Here is a 16,715-nt window from a genome sequence, read left to right as displayed (position 1 = left end):
CTAAAATCTGTGCCACTCTTCCTCCATTTTGCATACGGGATGCCGCCACAGCATGGCTTGATGAGCAGTGCATAGGTCCACGCCCGGGATCTGAACCCATGAAACCCAGGCCGCCAAAGTAGAGCCCGCGAACTTAACCACTACCCCACTGGCCCTCCCCAGCATCTGCGTCTTCAATGAGCCTCTTAGATGACTCGCATGTACATTGAAGTTTGAGAATAACTGTTCTAACCCTATCCATGTCCGCCATTTGCATTGTGAACATGTAGTGACTGCTTCATGTTAGGTGAAAATCAGCATGGTAGAGCAGAAGGAATGTGAGCTTTGGGGTCGAAGAGCCCTGGTTTCATCCAGGTGCTGCCACTTGCTAGTGGTGACCTTAGCTAAGCTATCTAAGTGCCTCTGTTCAATGGGGGTAATAATACCACCCTAGCAGGGTTGCTGAGGCACTGGCAACAATATATATGAAATACCCAAATGATGCTTAACACATAACAGTTGCTAAATAGACAAAGGGATTAGTATTCCTTTACATTTATAAATTACTTTATTGACAAAAATATCTGCTGATTGAATATTTAGTATAGCTATGTGCCCTTGAGCAAGTTACTTAACCTCTCTGATGTCCTAGTTTCATCATCTATAAAATGGGGATCATAATAGTACTACCTCATTAGGTTGTTGTAAGGATTAAATGAGTTAATATGGGAATGCTGGTTGAACAGTACCTAGCACAGAATAAGTGCTATATAGGTGTTTACAATTATTTAATTATTCAGAATAGCATCTTATCTACCTAAATATTTTATGAGATTATTGTTTATATTGACATTTTGGGCTCTTGCCTCTTTTAACCATGGTTTTGCATCTTTCGGATTTTCCCCTCTGGAGGATCTCTCGAAGGTTACCCAGCCGTCAGTGGAAATATTCCTTATTATCTGGCTTTCTCCCTTTCCTCAATAATTATTGTCTCTGGAACAGGCTGCTTTAACGTAGGTCCAGGGTGCATTCTTTGAAAAAGAGTATGACAGAATGGTGGAGGAAAAGAGAACTTATTTTCATCAAATTGAAAATGTGTGTTGAAATATAGACTTCCCTTTCCTTTCTGATTTTGGTTTGGAGACTAGGAATTTTGATCCTGGAGGAGAAAGTCCATTCGGCCCTGGAAGCTCTGTTCTTTCCCATTTATCTTCCTATCGAATGAGGAGGAGCAGGGACACCAGACATTTCCCCCGGAATCTCCCCCGGGAGCAAGCTCTCTGTGGGAGAGAGGAGGCAGGCCCCAGAGCGGCTGCTGTCCAGCCTGCTCTCCCGGCAGAGACGGCCTCTTGGTCAGCCCCGGTGGACATCTTGCCTGGAGAAGTGTGTGCTGCAGCAATGACTGATGCTCAAAACAAGAAAAGGAAACAAGAAAGGAGAGGGACTTGGTAAAATTGTGGGAGTGAAAGATTACCATGGAAAAACTCCTCGAATGTATTTGGTTTAGGGAAGTAAAAATTCATAAAGGCAGAAATGGGTGAATAACACCATAGAGTACATTACGTAAAGCAAATTTTATTTTAACTGAAAAATATAAGAATGATATCTGTATTTTATTCTTTCCCATTTTTTACTTTGGTAAAATATACATGACATAAAACGTTTTTATCCATTTATCATTAAGGACTTGCACATTGCTGGGCAGCCACCACTGCCATCCATCTCCAGAATGTTTTCATCTTCCCAAACTGAAATAGTGTGTGTGTGTCTTGTGTCTTTCCATAGGGAGCATCGGTCCTTTATTCATAAGCTGATTTAAGATATATGGAGACTGACTTGCTGGTTCTGTGTAGATGAATTGCGGCTATTTTAGTTAAATTCAGGTCTCTTTGTTTTTTCATATATGTAACAGATGTCTTCACTTGGCAAGAAAAAAGAAGTGTTCCTTTTTTTCTTCCTCTTGAAACCTTGTCCTTTCCTCCTCTCTGTTTCTGCCTCCTGCTTTAACCCTCTTTAAATATTTTTTGCTTCTCCTGATTATCACTAACATTATTTTCCTAAGGTTCCCCGCCCCGCCCCCCCCCCCCCCCCCCCGGAGTTCAGTTCTACTTGAGTCTAAATGGCCTCTTTGCTTCTGTTCTGTCCTTCCCTCCCTCTGCCCCCTTTCTATTCCTTCAGTTTTCAGGGTCTGTTAGAAACGATAGAGAGGTAAGGAAATGGAATAACATACTTAGCGACCTAGCTGTCCCGCCAACAGAGGCCTGGAGGGTGACATACTGGACCCCACACACCAGCGAAGGAAGGGTGTTCTGTGTGGTAGGTGTTGTGTTGGTTTTCCCTTCAGGAACTTGGGTCTTCTCCGCTCCAGTTGTTCGCAGACTTCTCATCTCTCGGGACCCGTCCTTCTCTTCTACCATCAGCCTTGAAGCATATTGAAAGTTGCAGTGGTTCTGAGAGAGGTCAGCAGTTGAATCCTTAGTTTGTGGAAATATTCATTGGATGCCTGATATATCTGCTAGGCATTGTGCTGGGTACGCGAACTTTAGAAGTCAGCTAGACGCAGAAGGTCCCTGCCCTCATGGAGCTTCTTTTGTAATCAATGGAGACAAGCAATCAATGAGAAAATAGTTTAGGGGCCAGCCTGGTGGCACATGAGTTAAGGTTGCATGCTGTGCTTTGGCAGCCCAGGGTTCACCGGTTCAGATCCCGGGTGTAGACCAACCCAGCACTTATGAAGCCATGCTGTGGCAGGCGTCCCACATATAAAGTAGAGGAAGATGGGCACAGATGTTAGCTCAGAGCCAGTCTTCCTCAGCAAAAAGAGGAGGATTGGTGGCAGATATTAGCTCAGGGCTAATCTTCTTCAAAAAAACAAGAAAGAAAAGAATTTAACAAAGGCCACTGGTTGTGAGAAGTGATGGAAAGAGGCAAGTAGGATGTTGCGATGAAGAGACCGTGGCGGTAACGAGGAAGGAGCTCTCTGGGAAAGCCTTACTGAGGAGGTGACTTCTGAGCATTGATCTAAAGGATGAGTCAGAGCTGGGTGTTGGAGAATAGTAAGTGGAAAGCTCTGCCTCGCATCTGGGAGCCTGGGTAGCACTTCACTAACAGGCCTGGGAAGTTGCTTCTCCTAAATCACAGAAACTCCATGGAGCTTAACCTCCAGACCCACAGAAAGGGAGGAGAAATGTGAAGTTACTGCTCCTTCATTTACACCAATAGGTATGAGTGGGGAGCATCATTAATTTTCATACTAATTGTAGTTTTGATTCTTTAGGCAATTATCTAAAATGATAGTTCACAAACCTTGAAAGTGACGAAAGCATCAGGGGCTGCACATGTATTTCATAATCAATAATGATGCTAATTTTAGGCACATTTGAGGACCTCATCTTTTTTACCTCAGATGTTGTAAACTTTGGGAGTGAAGTGAGAGAAAACATTCCAAAAGACAATTCCTTTGTAAATGAGAAATTCATAGTTTCAACTTTATGTTTTCTTTCTAAAAGAGGGGACTTATAGTTAGTTTCTTTCTAAGCAAAGACTTCAGAGCATTCTCCTGCAGAGGAAACCCTGCTGTAGGCAGGAAGAGAATTAGGAGCTCATTGGCTCCCTATGAAGTTCATTTTGCTCCCCACCTTCTGCGACTTTGACATAACAGAATGATAATGAAAACTTTAGGCTCTGGGGCCTTAGGTTGGGCTAGGAGGTGAAAGAACACCACTAATAGAAGACTCGGCTGGAGAGGTGGTCACAGCTTGTCCATCCTGCAGAGCCTTTTATGCACCATGGTACACCTGTGACTACAGTGCAGTGAAAAGTCTTGGAGGGGTGTAAAGATGAAAGTGGCAGCCTCTAATTAAGTTCTTTAAAAAGCCCTCTGGGATGCAAGGAGGGTTCAACATTCATGAATCAGTCAATGTGATACACCACGTTAACAAAACAAGGAACAAAAACCACATGATTGTCTCAGTAGATGCAGAGAAAGCATTTGACAAGATCCAACAGCCACTTATGATAAAAGCTTTCAATAAAATGAGTATATAAGGAAAGTATGTCAACATAATAAAGCCCATGTCTGACAAACCCACAGCCAACATTGTACTCAATGGTAAAAAACTGAAGGCCGTCCCTCTGAGAACAGGAACAAGACAAGGGTGCCCACTCTCACCACGCCTATTCAACATAGTACTAGAGTTTTGGGCCAGAGCAATTAGGCAAGAAGAAGAAATAAAAGGTATCCAAATTGGAAAGGAAGAAGTGAAAATCTTGCCTTTTGTGGATGACATGATCCTGTATATAGAAAACCTTAAAGAATCCAGCAGAAAACTGTTGGAAATAATCAACAACTACAGCAAAGTTTCAGGGTACAAAATCAACTTACAAAAATCAGTTGCATTTCTATACACTAATAACAAACTAGCAGAAAGAGAACTCAAGAATACCATCTCATTTACAATCACACAAAAAAAGAATAAAATATCTAGGAATAAATTTAACCAAGGAGGTGAAAGATCTATACACTGAAAGCTGTAAGACATTATTGAAAGAAATCAAAGATGACATAAAGAAATGGAAAGATATTCCATGCACATGAATTAGAAGAAAAAACATAGCTAAATGTCCATATTACCTAAAGCAATCTACAGATTCAATGCAATCCCAATCAGAATCCCAATGACATTCTTCATGGAAACGAGACAAAGAATCCTAAAATTTGTGTTGAACAACAAAAGACTGTGAATAGTTAAAGCAATCCTGAGAAAAGAGAACAAAGCCGGAGGCATCACAATCCCTGACTTCAAAATATACTACAAAGCTACAGTAATCAAAACAGCATGGTACTGGTACAAAAACAGACACACAGATCAATGAAACAGAACTGAAAGCCCAGAAATAAAACCACACGTCTATGGACAGTTAATCTTTTGACAGAGGAGCCAAGAACCTACAATGGAGAAAGGAAAGTCTCTTCAATAAACGGTGTTAGGGAAACTGGACAGCCACATGCAAAAGAATGAAAGTAGACCATTATCTTTCACCATACACAAAAATCAACTCAAAATGGATTAAAGACGTGAATGTAAGACCTGAAACCATAAAACTCCTTAAAGAAAATATAGGCAGTACACTCTTTGACATTGGTCTTAGCAGCATTGTTTCAAATACCATGTCTACTCAGACAAGGAAACAAAAGAAAAAGTTAACAAATGGGACTACACCAGACTAAAGAGTTTCTACAAGGCAAAGGAAACCAGGAAGAAAATGAAAAGACAACCCACCAACTTGGAGAAAATATTTGCAAATCATATATGCAACAAGGGTTAATCTCCAAAATATATAAAGAACTCATACAACTCAACAAAAAAAACCGAACAACCTGATTAAAAAATGGGCAGAGGGTATGAACTGACATTTTTCCAAAGAAGATATACAGATGGCCAAAGGGAACATGAAAAGATGTTCAACATCACTAATCATCAGGGAAATGCAAATCAAAACTACAATGAGATATCATCTTACACTTGTTAGAATGGCTATAATCACCAAGACAAAAAATAACAAATGTTGGAGAGGATGTGGAGAAAAAGGGACCCACATCCACTGCTGGTGGGAATGCAAACTGGTGCAGCCACTATGGAAAACAGTCTGGAGATTCCTCAAAAAACTAAAAATAGAAATACCATGTGACCCCACTATCCCACTACTGGGTATTTATCCAAAGAAATTGAAATCAACAATACAAAGAGATTCATGCACCCCCATGTTCATTGCAGCATTGTTCACAATAGCCAAGATGTGGAAGCAAACTAAGTGCCCACTGACTGATGAATGGATAAGAAGATGTGGGACATATATATATACAATGGAATGCTACTGAGCCATAAAAAAGACAATATCGTCCTATTTGCAACAACATGGATGGACCTTGAGGGTATTATGTTTAAGTGAAATAAGCCAGAGAGAGAGGGAGACAAACACTGTGTGATTTCACTCATATGTGGAAGATAAACAAACACATGGATAAAGAGAATAGATTAGGGTTTACCAGAGGGGAAGAGGGTTAGGGGATGAGCAAAAGTGGTAAAGGGGCACATACATATAGTGATGGATAAAAATTAGACTATTGGCTGGCCGGCCCCATGGCATAGTGGTTAAGTTCAGCACACTCCACTTCAGTGGCCTGGGTTCGCAGATTCAGATCCCAGGTGCAGACCAACACCACTCGTCAGCCATGCTATGGCAGCCACTCACTTATAAAGTGGAGGAAGATTGGAATAGATGTTAGCTTAAGGCTAATCTTCCTCAGCAAAAAAAAAAAAATTAGACTATTGGTGGTGAGCACAATGCAGTCTATACAGAAGCTGATAAGTAGTAATGTACACCTGAAATTACACAATGTAAACCATTATGACCTCAATAAAATAATTGGGGAATAAAGCCCTCTGGGCATTTCATAATGGCATAAAGATCAATCCTTCTGGAAAATGTGACCATGCTAAATGAGTGTGCACCTAGTAACAGAACTTCCAAATCTATAAAGCAAAACCATTCTTAGACAAATAGAGAAATAGACGAATCCACAATCCAAGTTGGAGACTTCAACACTCCTCTTTTGATAATTGACTGTGATTAGTGTGAAAATTAATGATGGTTTCTGAATCATGTCTGTTGATGTAAATGAATTTGCAGTAACTTCACATTTCTCCCCTCTTTCTTTGTGTCTGAAGATAAAACTCCATGGACTCCTGTGGTTGTAATAGACAGACAGAAAGTCAGTAAAGACATAGAAGTCCTTGACAACACTATCAACCAAACAACCTGATTGACAGCTATAGAATTTGCGGAATCCTCCACCCAGCAACTGCAGAATCAACACTCTTTTCAAACATACAGGGAACATTCACCAAGCCAGACCATATGCTCGGCCATAAAACAAGTCTCAAATTCGAGAGGATTGACATCATGCAGAGTATGCTCCCTGACTACAAGGGAATTAAATTAGAAATGAATAACAAAAAGATGTCTGGAAAATCCCAAATAGTTGGAAATCAAAGGACACACTTGTAAATAACCCATGTGTCAAAGAAGAAATACTGGAAATTAAAAATCCCTCTGGCTACAGTGGGGCAAGTGTGGACACAGTGAGACCAGTGAACGTACCTTTCCAGAATTCCAGGGGAGCTGTAGTGGTGCCCTGGACTCAGGGTGAGGCAGTGGAGAGGGAGAGAAATGGGCAGATTCCGAGGTATTTTGGAGGCAGAGCCAATGGGACTGGCTGAGGATCGGATGTGGGCCATGTGGAGGGGAGGAAGCATCAGACCTCAAGGTTTCTGGCTCACATCATTTAACATCTCCCCGGTGCTCTTAGGATCAAGTCCAAATGGGTCAGCACAGCTCCTGATCAGGCCCCCGCCCTCTTCACCAGCCTACCCTCTCATCACCCACGGCTCTTCTCTCTGTAAGCTCCAGCGCCACCAAGCAACTTGCCATCCTTCCCTGTGCCGTGCTCTCTTGGTCGCCTTTTCACGTTACCTCCAACACTCTTTGCCCTGCTCTTTACTTATTTATGTCTCAGTTTAGATGTCACTTCTTCTGGGAAGTCTTCCCTGCTTTCACTCCAGACTAGTTTAGGGGCCCTGCTGTGTGCTTCTGTGCTACCCCTATCGTCACCCACACCTCACTTGGCCTTCACTCTTGTCTGTCTCCCCTTAAAGCTCCTTGACAACAGGGACTACGCCTCATTCTTTCACTACTGCCACTGCTGCTGCTACTATAGCTGGTTACTTGTTACCTGGGCTGAGAGTCAAGGAACCTGGGCCTCGTGAGAGTGGGATGCGCACGTCACATAGCATTGATTGAGTCCTGACTATGTGCGTACCAGGGGCTTCTCACACGTTATCTCATTTATCATCCCAGCAGCACTGTAAAGTGGGTTACCCATCCCACTTACAACATGAGGACATTACGGCTCAGAAAGCTTGAGCAGCTTGCCCAAGACCACACACCTGCTAGTGGAAATGGAATTTGAACACAGGTAGTTAGATTTCAAACCCAAAACTTTCAACCACCAAGTTGTACTGTCAAAGTCAGAACAGGGTTGGAGCAAAACGAACTTGAGGGTGAGCCACAGAGCCCCTGATAATCTTGCTGCCTGTGGCCGGCTTTGGCCCTCACCTGGTACAAAGGGCCAGCAGGGTCCACTGGAGGCAGCTGCCCAGGTCCGGGCGGTAAATGGAGCTGGAGCAGGAACACCCGTCACAGCCAGCAGCGTTGGGCACAAATAGCTATTGTGTGCTGCCTTTTTTCCCCTTCTCTAACAAAACAAATGCTTCATTTCTAGTGCTGACTAATTTCCATAAGGGAATTAGAATGGCTAATTTTATATCCTTTCAGTAAATATCCCTCTTACCATTATAACGTGGGCAACAATGATCCTCTTCAAATTAATAGCGGCAATAATTGCTGTGGAATTAGCCTCCAGAGATGCAATGGTATAGAAAGAGTGTAGGTTTTTCCTGGTCTTTTATTTTCTCAGATAAAGAGTACAAAGGCCTTATGGTCTTGTTTTCAGTCAAGGTAATAAGTGGATTATGATAGAAAAGTTCAAAAACTTCATTTCTTCTCTGCTTGACTCTGACTATATAAAAGGTTTTTTGATGTTCTGAAGTGCTGTGGGCGTTGATGCGAAGGGTGACTAATGACACTTGACACTTTAAAAGGGAAAACAGAGACTTCTTACAGTAACAACACTGCTGTTTATTGAGTACTGAGTATGTAGCAGCCACTGTACTGAGTACCACGTGGGTTTAATTTCACTGGGTCATTGTGACAACACCAGGAGAGAGGTGGTGGTATTGCTTTCCACATTCTGTAAAGGGGTAGCCGAGGCCTGGAAAGACTGAGGAGTTTATCCAGAGTCACAGGGCTAGGGGACCATGCTGCTGAGATTTGAACTCAGGAATGCCAGACTCAAGATTCTTAAGGGCCACCCTCTATTACCTCCCTGAGATGTGCCATTAGGGCTACTTTTGTGTGTCTGATTTGAAGTATGATCCACATACCAAAAAGCACATCAAAGCTCTGTATGCTTATTTAACAAGCTCACACTTGTGTGACTACCTATGTGGTCAAGAATAAGGTGATGCGACCATCACCCCAGAAACCCACCGTCAATGGATCCTTTCCCAGGCCCGCCATGGGCTTCTGTACATTTCAGGGAGGGCACATGCAGAGGAGGAGGCAGGGAGCTGCACTCCAGCCGCTGCGAACTCCAGCACGTTCCCCTAAGGGCCAGACAGGTAACTCGGGAATGACACACGGCAGGTGCAATCTCAGTTGAAGATGACTTCATTGCACCTGTTGGTCAGGTTAAAATCCTTAGAGTTGCCCTTGACTTTTCTCTGACTCTCATATTCCACATCCCCTCTGTCAGGATATCCTATTGGCTCTATCTTCAAACTATGTTTAGGATTCAACCGCTCACTCCCTGGGTTGTTACCACCTGGGCCAAGCTACCATTGCATCTCACCTGAGTTATTAAAATAGCATCCTAATTGGTTGGCCCGCTTCCCTTGTGCTCCCCAATTGTCTGCTGTCAGCGCAGCCTCCACAGTGGCCATTTCAGTGAAGTCGGATCGTGTCACTCCTCTGTCGAAAGCTCGCCAGTGGCTCCCATCTCAGAGTACAAGCTGAAGTTCTTCCGAGGACAAACAAAGCCCAAAGGGACCGGCTCACTTTTACCCGTCCATCCTCTCCTCGAACTCTTCTTCCCATTGCTCAGTGTGCTCCAGCCGCAGCAGCCCCCTGCTCTTCTTGCTCATCTCCTTCTGAGTGAGACCTTCCCAACGGCCGCATTTAAAATTGCAAACTCCTCCAGACCCGAAACCCTGGCCCTTTTTTCTGCTTTATTTTCCACCTGCTTATATCTTATATAATTGCTATATTTATCTTGTTTGTTATCCAGCTCTCTCATGATGACAGAGGTTTTTGTCTGTCTTGGTCACTGCTGTTCACACTTGGTACCTGGTGGACCCTCCGTAAGTGTTAATTATCTGAATGAACAGAGAACACAGGGGGTGCCTGTGGCTAAGCGCTAGCAGATTTTTCCCTTGTAGGATTCAGGCTGTTCTTGCCTGAGCTATAGATTTTTTCAAAAGAAGACAGAAATTCAGATACTTTTGAGAAATCTCCAGTTTTTAAAAAATGTTGGCAACTTGGGGCTGGCCCTGTGGCCTAGTGGTTGTTTGGTATGTTCCGCTTCGGTGGCCTGGGTTTTTGGATTCAGATCCCAGGCACGGACTTACACCACTTGTCAGCCATGCTGTGGCAGTGTCCCACATAAAAAATAAAGGAAGATTGGAACAGATGTTAGCTCAGGGCTAATCTTCCTCAGCAAAAAAAAAAGAAAGAAAAAAAAGGCCACGAATACAAATTTTTTAAAAAGGCTATGTATTTTTTAAAAATCCACAGGGGCTGCATTTGACCCACAGGCTGTAGTTTGCAGTCTCTAGTTTAGGCTGAAATGGACTTGCCATCTTAGGTGAAGACTCGCAAGTTTACCAAAAGCTGTAGCCATAAATTTATTGGTAAGTTTTTCTTCCTTGTCCCTCAGACCTAGTCCAAAAAGTGTGTCTCCAGCATCAAAGCTCATCAGAGCAGGGATGAGGCATGGTTCTGGAGAAGGACTGTGTGGAGGGCCTCCCACCCATGAGGACTCGGTTCTGAGCCTGCGTGTTTGCATCTGGTGGGAACCAGCATTGTTATTCAAGAGTTCTGCAAATCTCCTGGCTTGTCTTCCAGACTTGCGGCACCTCCTGCCACAGTGCTGGACCCCAGACCAGCCCACCAGAGCAAGACTGGTAGGAAATTAGGAACTAAACTGAGTTGTTAGACCAGGACCCTCTGAGGTGTGCCTCCTTGTAGACCAGAACCCTGAAGTCTGATCATACAGAGAAGACGAGGGGGAGAGGCACCCTCTCACATTGCTGGTGGAAGCCTAAATTGGTCCACTTTTAGGGAGGTAGTTTGGCAATATCTATCAAATTTACACATGCATGTATTCTTTGACTAAGGAATTATATTTTAATAAGTTTCTCCTACAGAGACGCTCGTATGTATTTGAAATGAATTAAGACGAGGAGGTTTTTCATTGTGACATTGCTTGTAATAACAAAAACTTGAGAAGAACCTAAATGCTCTACCATAGGTGACTAGATAAATTATGCTAGATCCATACAACAGGATTCTATACAGACATAAAAAATAATAAATCAAATCTCTCTGACTGATATGGAAAGCCCTCCTACATTTGTTGTCTTGTTTAAACAAGGACAAGCAGGCTGATGGTATCGTGTGTGCCATGCTACCATTTGTAGCATAAAAGAGGGAATTGTATCTGCATGGCTATTTTTGTTACATGCATAAAATGTCTGTGCACCACACAGAGCAATCCAATAACGTTGGTTACGTCTAAGGAGGGGACCTGGTGACAGAAGGACAGGGAGGAATAGCTGTCAATGAATTTACTTTAATATCGTTTTATTTTTGAACCATGTAAACATGTGCTAAGTTCAAAGGAAAGAAATGCCACATTATATGCCTAAAATTTTCCCTAAAAATACACCCAGGGTAGTGTTGTTTATGTAAAAAAAGTGGGAGCAATCTACATGTCAAATAGTAGGGTGTTACTTAAATAAAAATTTTACCCTATTTAAGATTACTCTGATTTTATAGATTTCTGATGCAACTTTTTCGTCTTTGTCTCTCCAGATTAAAAATACTGCCTGTAGCTTCATGGTGGAATACCGCCATCCGTCACATTTTTTTTAGTTTTCCTTTTCCAGACCTTCAAGTTTTTTTGTTTTCTCTTTTGTTTCGATGAGGGGTAGTGACATATTTATTTTATTGAAGAAAATAATGATAACTTTAACTATAATAATGATTTAAGACCAAGAAAAAAAATCAAGTCAGTGAGCTTAAATTTTGGGGTTAGATGTCTGCATAACCCTTAATTGATTAAAACATTAATGTCATATGCTTTTATTCAGGCTTTATTAGCTTATCAGCCATAAAGAGAAATTTATTCCATTTCTTATGGGTTGAAATAGCTTTCTCTTCCCCTCTGATTCTGTAATTCTAAATTAGCTTTTTATTGGAATACCATGCAGTCTCTTATTCTCTTAAACACATTCCAAAAAGTGACTTTACCTTGCTGTAACCTTATTAGCCCAAATCCAGCAATCATTAGCATTATCTGACACATTAACTTGGACAGAACACTTTTTTGTGTGTTAGTTTTCCTTCCCAGTGAAATAAGATTGACAGGACCTTGAGTCCTTGGGATGGTCTTGGGTGTGCAGCACATCATAGCTGTATTTACATGTGATACATAATTGATATCATAACATGCACTTACTAATACTTCTGTAGAGAGTTTGCCTTTCTTCCACAGTACTCTGGAGTTGAGATTTAAAAAAAGAAAAAGTCAGCAGTCTGGTGCTAATCTATAGCAAAGTTTTTACCCTTCCATGGCAAAATAAGAAGAAAAAGTGAGGATAATATGGGAGATTTTTTTAAAGTTTGTGTATTCAACTTAAAGAATTCATCCTAATTCTGAAATTAGGATCAGGTTTTTAAGATGGATGTCAAGATAATCTTCTTTTATGAAATGGTGGATGATCATTATTTTGAATTTCATTTTATTGGTTTATAAAATCTCTTCCTCTGGTATATGAAGAAGGAAAGATAGATCCCGCTGCTAATCATGTCAGCTTTGCAATTATTCAAGACTGAAATTTTTGTGATACGTGTATCTTATAGTGCCGTGTTCATCAATCTCAGCTATTGGGGATCCCAATGGAGTGTTGTCTCTGTCAGCTTGTCATAAAATACCGTAGACTGAGTGGCGTAAACAGCACCCAGTATGTATTTTCTCATAGTTCTGGAGGCTGGAAGTCTGAGATCAAGATGTCGGCATGGTCGGGTTCTGGGGAGAGCCCTCCTCCTGGCTTGCAGACAGCTGCCTGCTTGTTGTGTTCTCCCATGGTAGAGAGAGAGAAAGTAAGCTCTCTGGTAGAGGATGAACTTTCAAAAGAATAAAAACATCAGCTAATTACTGTGGCTCTCTCTTGTGTCCTCCAGTCAGGCCATCTATCTTTCTCTCTTAATTTCTTCTTGGAACAGCCAAGTCTCTGATGTCTCTTATAAGGGCATAGTCCCATCACAAGGGCTCCACCCTCGTGACCTCATCTTACCCTAATTACCTCCCAAAGCACCCATCTCCAAATACCATCACATTGGGGATGGGGCTTCAACATATGAATTTTGGAAAGACACAGATGTTTAGGCCCTAACAAGTGTTGTTATGGTGTTAGGATGATATTATACAAGGGATCCAGGAAAATTCAAATCTTTCCTTGGTTAAGCTGCCCCTAAATTTGGGGAACAATGGCAAAACACGGCTAATAACACTATTTCTAATTAAGGCTTTGAAGTCTCAAACCCCAGGGCAAAATTCTGGTGAGCTAAGCAGTTAGCACAGGGGAACTCATTTACTTAAGGTGGCTGGATTGAATGACCTACAACAGAGGTCAGCAAACCACAGCCCACGGGCTAAGAATGGCTTTTACATTTCATATGTTTGAAAAAAATCAAAAGAAGACTTTATGACGTCTGAAAATTAGATGAAATTCAAATTTCAGTCCCTAAATAAAGTTTTATTGAAACATAGTTTCATCCATTTGTTTATATATTGTCGCTGGCTGCTTTCATGCTACAACAGCAGAGTTGAGTAGTTGCAACACAGCCTAAAATATTTACTATCTGGCCCTTTAGAGGAACAGTTTGCCAATCCTTGATCTGCAAGCAAAGCTGACCAGTGACTTGCTTTGCCTATTCCCAAGTCCAAATTTTAGCTGAAAGTATCATGTCAAAAAGATGCAGAGCCATAGCCATCAACACTAGAAGAAATGGATCCACAGACAGTATTTACCCCGAGGCCTGGCATCAGCTGGCCTAAAGATTGTCCACTTCAAGTTGTCTAACGCCAGACCTAGATGTTCCAAGAAAAAACTGAGAAAGACAGACAGATGGCCTTGGTGGAGGATGAGAGTAGAAGAGAGAGCCACAGCAATTTGTGAGATTTTCATTTGTCTGAAAGGTCTACCCTTGCCAAATACAGTCCAGGTCCTGGATTTGGGCTGATCTGGATCAAGATTTATCTTCCTGTGAGTCTCGACCCCTTGATTGACACCTATCCGTCAAGTTAAAGGAGGAGAAAGTTGAAATGGGAGCTAAGAGTGGCCCCCTTTCTATAATTCAACATTAAGCAATGGCATCGTCAAGACATCAGACCATTTTCTTAGTTTCTGACTTGCTCTTGTTTTCTTCCTCCTCCCCCAATACACACAAAGGTGATTTTAAAGGATGTGGACTCCCTTCTCTATGTGGACACCGATGTTCTCTTTCTGAGACCTGTGGATGACATCTGGAAGCTTCTGAGGCAATTTAATTCCACCCAGCTTGCAGCCATGGCCCCCGAGCATGAAATCCCCAAGATTGGCTGGTACAGCCGCTTTGCTCGGCACCCTTTCTATGGCTCCACGGGACTTAATTCCGGAGTCATGCTGATGAATTTAACTCGTATAAGAAGTGCCCAGTTCAAGGTAAGGAAGTATTTTATATTTCCTTGTTTAAAAATCGAGACTTTGTCTTTTCAACAGTGACATTCCAAGACTGTCACTGTGCTGATTTTGGAAGTAGGTGGCTTATAGGTGAGGATAGAAAAAGCCAGGGAAGAAAAAAGTATTTGGAAAATTCTGGAATATTTGTTTGTTCAGGAAGAGCCCAGGTGCTTATGGAATTTTAAGTTTCAATAGAGCTCCTATTTGGGAATGTTATGTTGCATTTGTGAATTCCATAACGTTCGAACGCTGTGTGTATCAAAGACTTGAAAAACCATGGAAAATTTCTTGGAATTACCCTAGGAATATATTTACACAAGTACACAGAGATGTTTGTACAAGGCTGTTCATGGCCTCATCTTTTATCCTGGCAGAGAATTGGAAAGAATCTAAATGAACATCAGTAGACAACTAGTCAAAAAAAAGATTATCTTCCTATTTAAAAGAATTAGGTACATCTATGAGTGAGATAAGCAAGATCTCTAAAGAAAATTAAGTGAAAAAATTAAAATGCAACAAAGCATGATACTGTAGAGTGTATTCGTTCCCTTTTATGCCTTAGAAATTTCCAGAAAAATACCTAACAGGCCATGAAATGTTCATTGTGGATGCTTCTAGGGCAAGTGGGAGTGGGTATTGTAGGAGGATGGAGGAAGAGTACTTTTACTTTTGTATTTTAGATCTTTGTATGCTGTTTGAGTAGTCTGTGAAGGTGTTGCTTTTATTTTAAAAGCAAATAATTACTTTAAAACAAAGAAAGGGTTTTTTTCCTTCAGATGCCTTAATTCTGCTCTCTGTATTTTGTTCCTTCACTTCAGAGGCAAGAATTAAGCATAAGAAAGAGGTGGAATTGGGGGCATGGTTTTCTGAGGATCAGTTCCTGGTCCATTTAGTATCTGTGTGTGCATCTGGCAAAACCCTGCGATCGACAGTCCTAGTTTGGCTTTGTCCTCTGCCTTGCAGCCAGCAGGACCCTTCCTTTCTTTGCTTCACTCCTGGCAGGTGGGGAAAACCAGTCTCTCTCCATTGTTTCTCAGCAGACAAGATGTATTTGCTTTGCCTCAGCTGCTCTGATGGTTTTCTCTTTTCCAGAACAGCATGATTCCAACAGGCTTGGCGTGGGAAGACATGTTGTACCCTCTGTACCAGAAGTACAAGAATGCCATCACGTGGGGAGACCAGGACTTATTAAATATTATTTTTTATTTCAATCCAGGTAGGTTCTCTTTCAAGAATGCTGTATGTGTGGGAGGACGCCCACCTCACCCCGCAGAGCACATTCCAGCTACTGAGAGGCTTGCATTGCACCTGTGTTCCCCGGGGAAGTGGGCCCTTTCATCCGCCCCCCTGGGTATTTCACGGGGGTGGGTCCTTGTGCTGCTGACACAAAAGACCAAATGTTGAAACCTCCAACACTGGATTCCATTTTTCAAGAATATCGTTTCGATTTTGCTGCACCACTCTTCTAAGAAGTACAGTCAAAATTAATGGGAGGCACAGAACTAAATGAAAACATTATAATCTAGGCACGAGGCCCTCCAGCGCCTGAACAATGGCTAGATTGAAGGCAATTGATTCTTGGGATCCTTGTAGTTAAGTAAGTGACTTGTTCAGGGTTAAAAGCCTAGATTAAGGACTTGGATTCCCCAGTGCCTTTTTCTTTTCATCTGGGGCAAGAGAAATTCTTCTTAGATTGTTAAGTCAATGATTTGGTGGGGCTGAGGGAGAAAGGATGATGGAAATTTCTGGTCTGTGTTTTTAGATTGACACCTAAAGCTAATAAAATGTCCTTGTCTTTCTTCTTTGCTAAAACCTTATTTTGTGTTGTTAAAATCAAAACCATGTTTTCTCCTTGAGAAAGATCTTTGGGGAAAAAAAAATCACTGCTTACCCCCACCTACTCAGGCCTTTCTTTTGTCTGTGAAAAAAATCCTGAAATAGAGACTCCTGTTTAAAGACTTCTGCCTATGATTTCATGTTACCCTGGAAGCACCCCCTATATACCTTTATTTGTTTTTTAACAAAATTCTGAAATAAAACCTAATCTCCTAC

The 16,715-nt window shown here is 41.9% G+C and overlaps 1 protein-coding gene across 1 annotated transcript in view; it reads left to right on the top strand.

Annotated features, from left to right (window-relative positions):
• Nucleotides 1-16,715, top strand: part of GXYLT2 (glucoside xylosyltransferase 2) — an 83,745-nt gene that overhangs the window by 51,254 nt on the left and 15,776 nt on the right. The window contains exons 4-5 of the mRNA XM_023620084.2: nucleotides 14,394-14,645; nucleotides 15,756-15,879. Of these exons, the coding sequence (XP_023475852.1) occupies nucleotides 14,394-14,645; nucleotides 15,756-15,879 (376 nt within the window). The remainder of the gene's footprint in view (nucleotides 1-14,393; nucleotides 14,646-15,755; nucleotides 15,880-16,715) is intronic.

Source organism: Equus caballus, chromosome 16, assembly GCF_041296265.1.
Source record: "Equus caballus isolate H_3958 breed thoroughbred chromosome 16, TB-T2T, whole genome shotgun sequence".
Classification (NCBI taxonomy): Eukaryota; Metazoa; Chordata; class Mammalia; order Perissodactyla; family Equidae; genus Equus; species Equus caballus.
Note: the sequence above shows the minus strand (reverse complement) of the source record. Positions and strands in the feature narration are given on the sequence as shown.